General features: G+C 39.8%; 1 protein-coding gene across 4 annotated transcripts in view; it reads right to left on the reverse strand.

Annotated features, from left to right (window-relative positions):
* The window catches only part of oxr1a (oxidation resistance 1a), a 149259-nt gene that overhangs the window by 122298 nt on the left and 11940 nt on the right, over nucleotides 1-15021 (reverse strand). For all 4 annotated transcript variants that reach the window (XM_046399720.1, XM_046399719.1, XM_046399717.1 and 1 more), the window contains exon 2: nucleotides 12968-13053. In XM_046399720.1, the coding sequence (XP_046255676.1) occupies nucleotides 12968-12984 (17 nt within the window). In that variant the 5' untranslated portion in view covers nucleotides 12985-13053. The remainder of the gene's footprint in view (nucleotides 1-12967; nucleotides 13054-15021) is intronic.

The raw sequence follows: 15021 nt of genomic DNA on the forward strand, positions 1-15021 counted from the left end.
CTAATACAACATTGATTCACCATCATGTATGTATCCTAAATTACTATCACTACATACAATACAATACTACACTACATGAATACAACACAGAATATTGTTTCTCGGCTGTCAGGATTAGACTGTGCTGTAAAATATGAGCTATGGTAAACACAAATGTTTGAAAAATCATTAGTTAAATTGTTGTCATTAAAAAAATGAGAGACTATAATTAACCTCAAATACTTGAATATTCAGAATAATTGTTTAAGTATTAGAGTTCACTTACCACACAAACAGAGAGCTCTGCAAAAAGACCAATAAAAACAGGCTTATTGTCTCAAACTCCTTCATAGAACACCTTAAGCAAGGAAGTCAACTGTGTCTTCATTCAAAAGAATCTTTTGTTGTTTGGAACTTGTGTATGTTCAGAGGGAAGCTCCAAATTAACCTTTAATGATCCTTAATGACCTCTATAAGTCTGTACAAAACTGTGCTGTACAAGATGCACATATATTCCAAATGTATAGGTAACAATAAAAGGTCCTCGTGTGTGGGTATTACATGTGCACCAGATACTGTATATGTATTTTTTCCATCCTAATTTGTCTTACAATGACTACCCCAGTCCTTCATTTTGGTCAGTATTACCCACGTTGCTGTCCTTAGATGCCACTGTCAGTCGGTCACTTTCGGAAATCACAGGAAAACAAATGGTATGATTCATGTTTTAATGCTTCCTGCCAGATAAGGATGAGCTCAGAGCGCATTCATCAAAAAAGGAGAGGCCCTGCAACAATAAATTCAGCCACTGCACTTTTCCACGATCACAAAAATGTCACAGCAGTCAGCAGATTGAGTTAGACGCAACGGCCGTGGGAGATAACCGAACATGCTGCATATCTGACTCCTAATTGCTGGCTGTTTGAAGCCGTTCTGTCTGGACTCCCTGTTTTTTGTATTTATTTATTTATTTTCTCTTAATCTCTCCTTATATAAGATATGGAATAATTTGAGCCACAAGGATGAAAGCTCAGACTCAGAAAGACTACACATTTACAGAGAGACTATCTTTGAAATGGTGGCAGTTGTTTTTTTGTTTTTCCTCTGGCACTCTACCCACAGCGAATTATCATGCTTAACAAACACTGCTCTCTGGCTACCACTGGCCAAATCTGTTTGCATGACATAATACTGTACCCTCAGAGATAAAGAGTGGACGAGACAACAAGAAGGGAGAGACGCCGTTGGCATTACAAATAACTGTTGTAGTCTCACATACACAGAAAAATTCAAATAAACACCAGCTTTGCTTTGCCAGGAGTGCAGATGTAAATTTGCTTGGTCTTCCTGTGTCGTCGTGGTTCTGTTGATGTTTTTGTCCCTTCCCCCGGTTGAGCAGCGTTTACCCTCTGCATGACATTGAGAACTGCTGGTGTTTCAGTGTGAGTAATGAAATAAAACATTAATTTGACTCTTCTTCAGTGTTCACCCCAGGTCAGTGATCTCCTGCGGCACCAGCTGCTACAAGCTAGCCGAGCTGCAAGGCATCCATCCAGCGGGAGGATGAGGAGAAAGAGGGAATGAAAGAGAGGAACGCAAGATATAGAATCTGAAAGAGAAATAGGTTGTAATCAGGAGAGGGAAGGCCAAAGGGGAAAGCTGATTGTACTTCAATGCAACAGAGATGCATCGCATGGACTGCAGCATGAGAGTGTGCACGGTATAATTGGGGTTTATGTTTTAAACTGCTTTTTAACTTATAACCAAAACACGCAAAAAATAAATAAATAAATAAATAAAAAGATTTTCCAAGTACTTTGATTTCAAATATCAAAATAAGCAATTTGTCAAGCACATTACCTGTTGCCAGCTTTGCAACTAAAATGAGTCTTTTGATTGTCTATAAGATGATACAAGCAGCCTGACCACATCTTCCTGGGTTTAAACTCATTTGTAGTTAGAGGTAGCCTGTGCACAAAACAGATCTTTTGTTATGCAAACTATTGTTTGTACCTCCAGCAGGTAGACACTTGCTTTGTTCCTGTGAGATCCACAAGGAAATCAGTCTGCAGGCTTAGACTGTAAAACAGAACTTGTAAAACAAAAGCAGACATGCTCGTGTATGAGTCCACAGTTGTCTTGACCATAAATCTGCCATATTTGAGACAGGCTGCACAACATGAATAACAGTTGGGGGAAGGCATTGAAAGTTATTGGTCCTAAAAAGCATTACAACTATTTTTATGACAAAAGTTCAGCATTTTTCTCAGAACTACATGCATTTGTTATTTTGTACCATCACTGGGTTTCTGTAACCCTGAGACATTTTATTAGTACCTCAGAAGCATTTTCCCCGTGTCTCTCACACGTTAAGACATTTTTACATCAATGCCCTGCCCCCCCGTCTCTATGGGTACAGTTCATCACCTGTGGTAACACACACTCTTGTGGGAGCATTGGGAGAAATTGGGAGCACTTTGATTTGATACAATCTATCTCCCAGCAAGTGCAAACACAGCAGAAGCCTAACAAAAATGAGACTGCCTGAATCGAGATTGAGATCTTAATACTGTTGACAGTGCAACGTTACTCTATGCACTCAACACACTGAGACAACAGTGATATGCAACCACCAAAATGTATTCACATCAACGATGAACTGAACACATATGAGCAGCAGAAATATTAACATGATCAAACATACACAGCCCATCAACTGTTTATTCTGCAGTAAAGCTGTCATCACTCCTGAACCATTTAAATGCAAAGAGCTGACAGTTCTATAACACCCCCACCCCACCCCCCATCCCCAACACCACCAGTCATTCTATCTCTCATCTGGCCACAAGTGATGAAAGCACTAATCTAATCTAATCTAATCGAAAGAGCCACACACAAACCCACTGCATATCTCACTTCATGGATTAACAGAGCGAAGGGGGAAAAGGATGAAAAATAAAGTGAGTGAGATTAGAACTGATCACTTGAAAGCCTTCTGAATCATGGAAGAAGGGGGAAAAAAACCCTAGCACAAAACTGTTAGGAACCTTCCTATTCTGGGGAGTGGTGAAGCTAGGCTTGCTACCCCCAGCAGTGGTGAAAGCTCGTCTTTGAAGTTGGAAACGGAGCCTGGAATGTAATCCTGTAAAATATAGTTCTAAATAAAGCTGCATCAAAATTTCATTAGTTGGTGCCCATGGCCTGCAGGCTCACTTTCACCAATTTCACTCGGTGACATTCAACCTCTGTACATTGATCAGATACGGGAGGCAATACATTTCAACTGATTAAGGCTCCTGAGGATACATACAGCTGTTCCTTTGTTCTGCACATACTCCCACATACTCGTACTGACTTGCCTCAGTACAAAATTAAAATAGATAAATAAATAAATGTTTTCTTCTGTTAAAGCTATGACATTAAAATATCATACATTATTTATATTATAAGTCACATGAATATGTACATAAATCCTGCTCAAGGGGCATACACTGTTTATTATTGTCATGTAGCTGTCAAGCAAAGAAAGGTCAAAGCAACAACAAGAGAAAGCAGGAACAAACATGTGACCAGCGGCCTGTTCAAAAACACTGAACATTCCTGTGGTTTCTTTTTTTCTTCCTCGCAGATTTATAGCCTCCAGCTTGAGGTGGACAGCTCTAGCTTGTTGCAGACGGCTCATCAAAATGAGTGACAAGTGCTGGGGTACGAAACTGGTGGAGGAGGGCAGGACAAATTACACACTAAATAACATCCACTATCCTCAAAGAGAGAACACTCATGATAAACCCTAAAAGCCAGTGACCTTTATGCTGGTTTGTAGTGTTTCCATATGTTGATGTTGTGGTTTATGAGGTGAAGTGGACCCTTTGGGTGAAGCTAAACCCATTCCCACCCACTCACTCTGATTACCCAGTGTCAGAGAATGCTGGGTGCATGTCATGAAAAGACAAACACTAGGAACAGCCCCTGATAATACAGATGCTATAAACATTTAGCTGCATTCATCCTGGTAAAGCACTAATACACGGCGCGTATCGCTGACGAAGAAGGAAGATGTTGACAACACGCCACAACAGCAAAAAGCTACAAACCCGACTTGTTGTTGGATCATAGGCCCTTCGGTCCTACTTGACATTTCTAGGCTTTATGAAATGCACAAAATTCACAGACATGGAAAACACATCAAGGCTGAACTCACATGTGAAATACAAATGGTTGATGTTGAATTCTCCACTAATCAATAATTTTAACATCAACAATAGATCAAATCACTGCATGCGTAAGGTAAACGTTGCTCATTATGAATTAGCCTACTCAGCAGTTACCTACAGACCTCCAAAACATTTTAACATCTGTTCTGCTGTTTTGTTCATCTGGCCCAAGGCTTTTTTAGCCCTTCTCATCTTTGATAAACCTGCTACGCTAGCTGCTGAGCAATTAACAGCAAAGTCAGAGTTTCAGCAGCTAGGTGGGTAACAGAGTGGAGCATTTATCCGCTTAAGTGGATTTCATTTGTCAGGAGGGCAGAAACACAACTCCAAATTAATTCTAATGTTTGTTTAACATGTGCTGGATGTGTAATCGTTTACCACCATGTTGACCATAACATATTTAACATATTCCTCCTACTGAAGCTTTAAACTGAAACTGCAGCAATTTTACACGTCAAAGTCTGTTTAAATGCCTTGCAGAATACAAAAATCTTGGGGGTGCGTCATTACAAAGATCGAGAGTGAGCACATGTCCGTAGTCTGCTTCTCAGCTCAGCTTCAGGCCAGCAACTAAGGGCTACATTAGTGTTTACCAACGTACACAAAGTTATAACCCAACTGCTGGTGGTCAAGCTGCATGTGGATACGTCACAGGCTTAAAGAGGAAAAGGAATGCAAGGAATCAAAGAAGATTGTATTTCTGACACATGGATTTTCATACTTTAAAAAAACAATAACAAAAAAACAGTCTGACAATGTGTTATTTTTACTTTATGGAAACTGACAATAAAAAAAGACATTTGCAGAAATATGTATAACTTGTCTCTTGCTTGTGACGCAATAAATGCACTAAAATAAACACTGTTACATTTGTTCCCCACATTAAGAGGAATTTTAAACATCAGTGTCTATTCGGGGTTGAGAGTGGTTGTGGGCTGTGATTTCCCTGAAGAAGTGCCAGTACTATTTTCAAAACCTCTCCTTTTCCTCACACATCCCCAACCCACACATCAAACGAAACACAAAACAAATCGCTGGGGGTCATCACTTCCCCAAAATTATGTTCTGAAAAAGACCAAGGCTGTTTTTTTTGCAACCATTTTTCATCAGAATAGAAAGAGGACTAATCTGAACTTTACTCTTATGAAAGCGGAAGGACACCATCTGTAGTCAAAGAGTGCACTTGAAAAAGCACCAAGGACATGTGTTTCAGACAGCCACAACATACATCTGCTGTTGTCATGGTAGTGGTGTTTATCCTACCCTTTGGAGAACACAGCTTAGCACAGAGGGCCAGGATTTTGATACTACCTCTAACAACCTGCTGAAAGCTGCACACTTGCCTCAGCAATTATAGCAAAAGGCATCAAAACAGATCAACTGTTCAGTGTAACGCTCAGCTGGAGAGCGACGTGTCAGACAACAGCAGGATCTATGATTTTTATCTCTGGCCTCTGATTATGGACCGCCGCTCCCCTCACCTCCAAGCCAAACTCTCTTTAAATAGCATGCAAAATCAATAGAGTGGTTGAGTCAGTCAACTGCGTTCATTCAGGAAGTTGCACTGAACGATGCCTTCGTTATACACAGAAAATGACTTGATGCAGCTAGAGCAGATAAGGCAATATGAAAGATAACTCAGTTAACAGATTTAACATCAACATTCAGTGAAAAGATGGTAAAGCAATTTAACTCCAGAAAAATACTCAGTCGTTTTCATTCATTCAGTAGATGTATACGCTATATTCTTTGGTACACAAGTACTGATGCATACAAAACCTTTTCCTGCATATTAAGCCAGTCTTACGGTAGAATTAATGTGTCTCTTGACAGTTGAGACCTCCCTCTTTCCTGTGTCAGCAGAAAGCCCCCTCCTCATCACTTTCCTGCAGAGTTTAGCAATTCTCAGGCTCTATTACTGCTGCTCTCACTTCCTATGTCCAGGACCTGCTGCATCGAAGGCTGCCTGATCAAAATGCTGCTGTCGTCTGCATTGTTAAACTAAGCAGCTGAGGTACAGACTAACTTGGACATCCCTGGTCATGAGACTGATTACATCCACATTGTTCTTCCAGGAGCCTCTTGTCCACTCTGGGTGTGTTCTCAGCAGGACCACTGGTCCGGACTGAGGAACCAACAGCACACACAACAAATCCAGGACCTGCATGGATTTATGATGCCATTTGTCTATGCTATGAGTCTATGCCATGTACTTGTACTTCACTGCATGATTTCTTGCATGTCTTATTTATGTCTGACCTACAGAATATCTTCTTGTGTTTTACACGTCATTGAAGTCTTACTACCTTCTTCCACCTGAGAAAGATTCAGTCACTGCACTTCACTTCTAAACATCAACATCAACAATCTCATCAACAGAGCTAAATGAGTAGTCTCAGGAGAAGCACTAGCTCTTTTATTAATTCAGAACTGACATCCAAACCTAACAACTAGCTCTGACGTTTTCAGAAAAAATACATTTTTCACATTAACTTCCATAGCTGCACTGATAGTACCTCAAATGACATCATATCTATTGAGTGGTCATGTGTTGGTTAAGGTGCCGACCATAAACATCATCATCCTTGATTCATGTTAATCCCTTTTTTCATGTTGTTTCCCCGTCTCTTTCTTTCAGAATAGGGTAAACAATTTCACAGTGTGAAAACTGAAAGTTATACATACATTTGCACATTAGTTACGATATTGAAATCTAGCCCTTTAGTGATGTTTAAAAAAAGTGTACAATCAGACTTAAGTTATGGCCACTGTAAAAAAAAAAAGAAGCAGTTTAAATGGTAAGGTTAATTTGTGAATATTAAGTCAACACAACAGTAAGCGAAAGGAACCAATCTGAGTCTTATTTTTGTCATTTTGAGCAAAATTCCTATCAATTATAAGACTGTACAGATGATTGAAAACTGCTCAACTTAAAATAAATCCAAGAGAACCCCCCCCCCCCCAAAATGTTGTGGGGTTGTGTCACTCCCTGATTCACAATTACCTGTAAAAATCAGACATAAGTCCAAGGTTGTTAGAAACTAGAATTTCACTTAAAGTGGGACCGTAGCACAAAGCAGAGCGACTATTGCTACTCCTATCTCCAGTTCCACATTCTGTATCATGTACACAGCTTTACAAAGATATGCTGACCTGGACAAGTGAGGTGTCCTGTTATTTGATTATAATGGACACCTGTCAGCCTCACAGAAACTAGTACTTTCTGTGGACAAGCTAAAGTAGAATTAAATGCAAAAACTCAATCATCACTCATCAATCATGTACAGCCCAGCCTAATGTATATTACATTACACAGTCTTCAAAGTGCAGTACAGATAATGTCTTTGAATGTATGGCTTTCATGCACTGAGTCACAGCCACACTGTTGCAACTCCCTTCAAGGTCGCTCCAAGGAGAGTCAGTGTGTGGCGTGGGGATGGCAGCCTGTTCATCATGATTGGATCAGCAGGCCTTTGCAGGGGGTTAACACATCCCTGCATGCACTCTACTCCCCAGACACCATTCTCTTCCCTCTGCATACATAAGTAATCAAGTGCAAGGCCCCTTGATGTCGATCAGCAGCTCAGGGGTAGCAGTACAGCCAGATATCCAATTACTCCCTATGAAGGTCGGGTGAAGTGTGTGTGTGTGTAGGGGGGGTGGGGGTGTCAATGTCAGATGTGATATTTTGTTAAGACTGTAATTACTAATGTGCCATTATAAGCTTAACTATCATGATGAGGACATGACATATTGATTGTTGTACAGATGAGGGCGGAGGTGCAGGTACATGAACACTAAGTCATCACAGTGCACGAGTATACCAAGGACATGCTGCACATATGACATGACAGATACAAAGTGTTTACTTTCTTTACTGCTTGTGATGACTCATCCAGCATGGCTGAGGAAGAAGCTTCCAGTTGCCACAGTAAGACACATTCCCATAGTGTCACCTTGATGTGTGTATGTTTGTGTATGTAACAATGTATGTTCAGCATACATCCCAGTCAAGTTACACTTAACATCAACCCTGTCTGATTTAATGTGGTGTGGAAAAACTTGGCAAAAAACCCCATATCAGGTCTATCATTTCCCACTAATGACTCATATATTAATTTCATTACAGCTCTCACCGAAAGCAATTACTGGTCGAGTTGTGACAGCCTCACACCATTTCTCCAAGATCTCTGTCTAAGCCACTGTTGGCATGACATATTTCCAGACCCTGTCCTGGCAGCTTCCAAAAACAGCTGGGAAGAACTGCTTTGAACTGATGACCAAAATGGCTGACAACCAAGCACGGAAACCAAATTACTCTTTGTGACAGTCATGCAAGCAAACACCCTCACAGCACTGGACGATAAATGCTGAGTGACTTCACCTGGAAACCTGAGGTCAAACTGAGGCCATGTTGTGTATTCAAACTGTTTGAGGCTCATGCCATTTCAGGTGTGTCATCACAAAAATTCACTACAAAACAGAACTCTATGCAAGCATGGAAAAATGATGTAAATACTTAAAAATAACATGCCCTGAGAGCTGAAGCTCAATTGTAGTGTGGCCTCCAGAGGGCGCATCCATGCAAAAAGCATGTAGATTGGAATAATAAAGAAGAGGACAGACTGGAATAAACAGTCAAATAGCTGACAACATTGTACCAACATTCCTGAACTGAATCCTTGTCCACCTACACTAGTTCACACAGAGGCAGCCATGTATGAAACCTTTTTGCTTGAAGAAATGACAAAAATAAACAAACCTTTAAACACCTGTGAAACAGTTGCAACAGAAATATCTACAGAAATTCAAGTTCACTTTTATTTCCATTACATTCAAGGTTTAGATAACCATGGGAGTTTGTACAGCTAGCTAGCTGCCAAGCTCTACACATGAAAAACAGTAGCAAGTGTGAAAGAGTTTGCCTCAGCTGTACAGGTTGATGTTGATGTCAACAAACCACTCTTAAATCAAACTTCTTAAACCATTGCCAAAAACACTACTACAAATCTTACTATCTCCTATCATGAATAAGAAGTAAAACTAACATGTACAGTGCAAAATAAATGAAATTTTGAATGTGTTGTTTACGCGCCTGTAAAGTGTCTTGAGATACCTCTGTTATGAATTGGCACAAAATTGAATTGAATTGAATTGAAATAAATGGGAAGTCTATTGTCAGGCTCGGCCTTAAGGCTGCAGTCATGACTGCTCAAAACTCTGTGACAATCACACCTCTTCTCTTTATGGAGCTGATTAATGGTGGCCGGGCAAAGCAGCCACCGCAATTAAAAGTTGAAATGTGTAACCAAAATTCAAGCTATGGTGCATCACTTCATAAATGTTCTCATCCAGAATGAAACACTTAGATTAACAGCGCTCCAGTTACATTTTAATGAGGACATGTAGATACAAACAATCAGGATACGTGCACTCAGTTTATCCATAATAACAAAACAGCTCATACCGTCAGAGGAGAGAGCACTAGACAAAGTGCTAATGCCTTGGATTTATTATCCGTGCGTCTCTTCCACACTTCATTCCATTCAAATTAAAGGTAAGCTGCTATGTTAAGACGTTTGACTGATTAAATTTCCATGAAAGACTTTTAATTATGCTTTTGCATTGTACGTGTTGCTGGAGATGACTCAAGGGAACCCAAGAGGAAAAGCAATATTAAAAACCTACAGATAAAGCAACAGCAGCACATAGCAATCTCTGACAGATACACAGATTTATGTTTTGTTCAGCAGTTTAGCCAGAGAAAAATGCTTTGTTTTGTATTCAGCAAAAATGTCAATGAGCTTTTGGAGTCTTTGAATTTCAAGATGGCAGCCTATTAGAGTCATTTTGAGCGTATCCATGTCATCGACTGTGCTGACACAGCTCCCCGAAGATGGAGAGCGGGCTTGGTTTAATCATCCTCTCACCCACAGCATGATGAACACACTCGCTGCAAGAAGACAGGTGGATGGATGCAGCACTGTGACAGCACACGGTCCTCATCACATTTTGATACCTTAACCTCCCCCTACACCTCATTTTCACACAACAGAAAACACATTCTTGATTCTTTATATGGACATCCCACCATGACAGACAATGAATACCTAAAATAAACCTTTTAGTCTATGTGGGGCTATGACTATCAAAGTGTAGGCAAAGGAGCAATCGATATCTCACCAATGCAGTGGCGAGTCCCCTTTGTCAGGGTAAATCAGGATCTGAGAGGTGAACACCAGTCTAATCTAATCATGTGGTTCCTACACTGTGGATTCTGCTGAATACAAAACTGTTTGACATCTGTGGGGCTTAGCTACAGATAACAACACAACTGTGTGTGTGTGTGTGTGTGTGTGTGTCTGTGTGGTACATAGGTGAGTATTTGAATAGGCAAGGTCAAGTGTTAATATCTGCTATTGTAAGGATCAGTGGCAGAAAAATAAAAACTAGAGATACTGCAGAACATATTTGTAAAAACAAAACTTACCTAGTACTCAAGCCTTTGTTTGGGATGGAAGATTTTCTCATTAGTTATGGCTGAAGACTGCAGGCTGTATGCTTTTAACATTCCAACTCTCACACAGAAAATAAATAGCTTTCACATTAACTACGGCTTAGTACATTTAAAGTCAAATTTCACTAAGTACAGAAAAAAATTCTATGCTGCAAAAACTTTTTAGATATTAGATTTTAAACCACACCTAATAAAGAATATGGAGTAAATGGCTTTAACTGATCACAGCAGAAAGTCCTGTCCCAATTAGTTACCACTGCTTTGCCCATCAAGCTCCCTGTTCTCACATGCCACATATGCTGTGTACAACAACGCCAGGGGCAGAAGGTAATTAAGGTAACATTAGCTCTATGAATTGGCTGAAAATGCTGTGTCCAGCTTTTCAGTGTTTCAAGCTGATTTGATTTGGCAGCGTGGAGGCTCAGTGGTTAGCACTATGGCCTCACAGTATGTTGCACGTTCTCACTGTGTTTGCATGGGTTTCCCCCACTATCGACAAACATGTAAGTTAGATTATTTCTTCTAAGAGTGCCCTTGAGCAAAGCACTGACTGAGAGCTCGACATAGTTTGCTCCTCATGCTACAATGGGTTAAATCAAGAGGACAAATTTCCCTGAGGGGATCAATAAAGGATGGTATAAGGAACTTAAATGTAGACTATGTACTGTACTTGGTTTAACATGGTTAAATATTGTGCTAAAGAATAATATGTTTTTTGGAAGAAAGAGGCTTGCAGATAGGCCTGCTCTATTTTGTCATTGGATAGTAAGAAAAAAAGTCGTTTTCAAGTCAAAATTAGAATTCAAATGCCATGTGTAGTGATAGTGGTCACTGAAAATTTGGGTGAGCTTGCATATAAGGTGGTATCTCACATGCAGTTTACGTGATCTGGATTTGAATACCAGGAAATAAAATCTGAAATTATGAATTTTTCGTCTCGCATTTATCTTTGGAGCTTAAACCAAAATGTGTTCAGTATACAGAAAAAACAAATGATTTGGTCTTGCTGTTCCAATACCTTTCGAGGGCACTGTAAATATAAAATTTATGCAGATTTTCAAAAAAATACCTATGAATAAATTAAAATAAATGTATTTGTGAACAACAAACAATGTTCAGAGACCTAGATCAGGTCTTTACAAGGCACAGGATCCTGGTTTCTAACTAGTACTCCAGGTACCATATATGTGATTTTTTTTTTTTTTTTTTTTTTTTTTGAGTGTGTGCTGCCCTTTTCTAACATTTTCTAACTACAATTGTGCAGGCTGGAATCTCTGCACCAGACCTCCCCATTATACAGCTGAAGGCAGTGAAAACAAAATTGGGTTTTAAGGTATTAAGTCTGCACAGTATAACCTTATTGATTCAAAATGTACTGTTCAATTAGAATTCATGGTATTAATTATTTAAGAGAAATGAACTGGCACTTTCAATGGGAGAAAGAATGCTTTGTTCTCCATAATGTATCCAGTACGCAAGTTACTTAAGCCAAAAGATGTGAACTGTTCCACCTGGGATTAAAACAAGATTACATAAACAACCAAAAGCATTGTGTTTTGATCCATGTAAGCCACCTTCCACATACCGGCTAAGCAATGTGACCACTTCTACCCTGCAGTCAACACCTAGAAAAGCCAAACGATAAATGATTTATGCAGAGTGTACCACAAGCCAGATTAAAAATACACAATGTACACACAACCAAGGAGAACTGAAAACTGAGTTTACCTAAACTTCCTACACAATCTGTGTGAGAGTATTTGCTAGAGCTATAATGATTACTTGATTAATCAACCAAATGAAAATTAGTTGCCAACTAAAAATGTCAGACATTTGCTGTTTTCCTCTTCTCAAATGTAAGGATTTGGTGTAAATGTAAGGTTTTTCTTTGTCACTAATGAATAACAAATGAAGAGTCTTTCGGAATTTGGACAGTTGGTCAGACAAAAGCATTCTGAAGATTCACTTTAGGAAATTACGATGAGTCTTTTTACAATTCTTGATATTTTATAGACTAAACAGTTAATCAATTAATCCTGAAAAACAATCAGTGGATAATGCTTTTTAAATTGTGACCTGAAATCACCATCACATCAATGTCTTTCTATGTCCCAACTCATCTGTGGAACATAGATGACCAGAAATGTTAGCCATTATCAGCAGAAGCCACTTTAAAATGCCCCCAGATTTCTGTTGTTTTTTTTTTTTTCTTTCTTTTGAGCGGATAAGAATAGATCAAAAGAGACACTGGGCTGACCTTTTGGTGCTGAACATCTTGGCGGCGTCTTCTTTCTTCTGCTCAGAGCCTTTGGGAGGTCGAGGCTTGATGTTGACTTTTCAAACCTGTGGGAAGCGCACGCACACACACACAGATGCACACGCACACACATACAAAGCAAAAAGACAGGGGCAGGAGACAGAAGGAGACAACAGTGAGATTTTTAGCATCACAGTCAGGTCATCCTCAAGTTGTCTGAATGCCTTGGCCATGCTCATTTCAACAAACTCCATCAGCTGGCCTCCAACTGAGCGATTCAAATTGACTGGGCATGGCAGGAGGCTATGAGCAGAGCATAACACAGACAACATGGCAACAACAATGCACGGAGTCAAATGTCAGTTTTAATAATTATTTGCTTTACTTCGCCACAGCAGCACCCATTTAAAAGCAGAGCAGAATTAATTAGTACCGAAGAGGACTGAATAAAGTCCAATTAAACAGGAGACCTACATATCTGTTTGTGTTGGAAAACATACTACATGCAGGTTATTAAGTAGCATAGTCTCTGAATGGTTAAAAGCCCAAACTGGGTCCCTCGCCACACATCTGCGCTATACCTACCACATTGTATAATGGCTGGGAGTTAGCCTCTGCTCTTTTATGTAAAGGTTATCAGAGACTGGGGAGGAGGAGCTGGAGGAAAAGAAGATAGGGTTCAATAATTAATGCCAAGGTCTATGCAGGCCTCACTTCTCACCCTCTCCTGTCTGTAATGAGATGAGTGGAGGGCCAGAGGGAAGAAGGGAGGAAAGGGGAAGGAGAATGGGGTGATTAAAGTGGTCGGCTTGGCTACACCCCCCCTCCATCAGTTAGACACACGAGTATGTACACACATACACACCATCTCATTTATAACACCTGGAATGTGTTTCTGCCCTCCTACAAAGTGGCAAGGACCACAAGAGAGCTGAATAAGCAGGCATAAAGGTTAACAAAGTAGAGGGACACTGCTAACATCTGATAATTCATTCAAGTGGCATGGAAATGGTGGATGTACTCACTTCTGTTAAGTAACCTAAGGCAGAGCACGATCTTTGCGGCTTCCATGATTAACGGATGATAACAACACAGATAAACAGCCACAAAAACATCTTATGATTATTTCTACATATCATGTTTGGCAGACTAAGTGCTACAGACAATATGTTTAAAACAGCCTGGAGGTTAAGTGCTCTGATACTGCATTACTTTCAAGGTATGACGTTCATTTGATAATACAATTAGCTGGATTATTAAGGATTAGAATAGTCTCACCGTTAAGAGGAAACAAAACAACCATTACAGATAAGAGCTAAAGCTGTTGTCAACAGTTTGCCACCAGTTCCACTCTCCACTGAGGGTGCCTTTACCATGGTACGCAAAATACATATTTTACAAAAGTTACACTCGGTGTATCATTGCTACACATTTGGTGCAACTAGATGCAGTAAAATCGCATAGTTCCCTTTAAAATCACTTATCTGAGTAGCATTTATCAGGAAATTCTTGTAGATTTTATCTACCAGCGAGTCACTTTGCAGCCATTCTGCTGATGGGCTTGCAATAACAACACTGACATGAACAGTTTTTAAACTTGGCTGCTTGCTATAACAGCCTAAACAACTGTGTGAGTTAATAAAACTGACATCCTCATGCTAAAATGCTCAGAGTGACAAAGTTAACATGCTAATATTGCCATGATAGTCAAGTTTAGAATGTTAGCATGCTAACTAGACACAGCGTGAAGACGTGTCCCAGCAAATGTCACTGAATGCAAAGTCTGCCAAACCTTATTTATTTTTTCCTGCCAGTTGCTGTCAATCAAACTGACACACTGAGACAGAAAATATTTTTTATATCATGGGACTTCAGACAATAGTTATTGAAATAAAAGAGTAAATCATTCGACTTTCATGACATCACTTAAAAATGTCCAAAATTCAGTTTGGACATTTGATACATTTCATACATTTTTGGAAGCATGGGGACATTAATTAGATGAGAAATAACTCACCATAAAGGACAGGTACAGGCACAGTGACAGCCAATCA

Source organism: Scatophagus argus, chromosome 9, assembly GCF_020382885.2.
Source record: "Scatophagus argus isolate fScaArg1 chromosome 9, fScaArg1.pri, whole genome shotgun sequence".
In the NCBI taxonomy this organism is placed as follows: domain Eukaryota; kingdom Metazoa; phylum Chordata; class Actinopteri; family Scatophagidae; genus Scatophagus; species Scatophagus argus.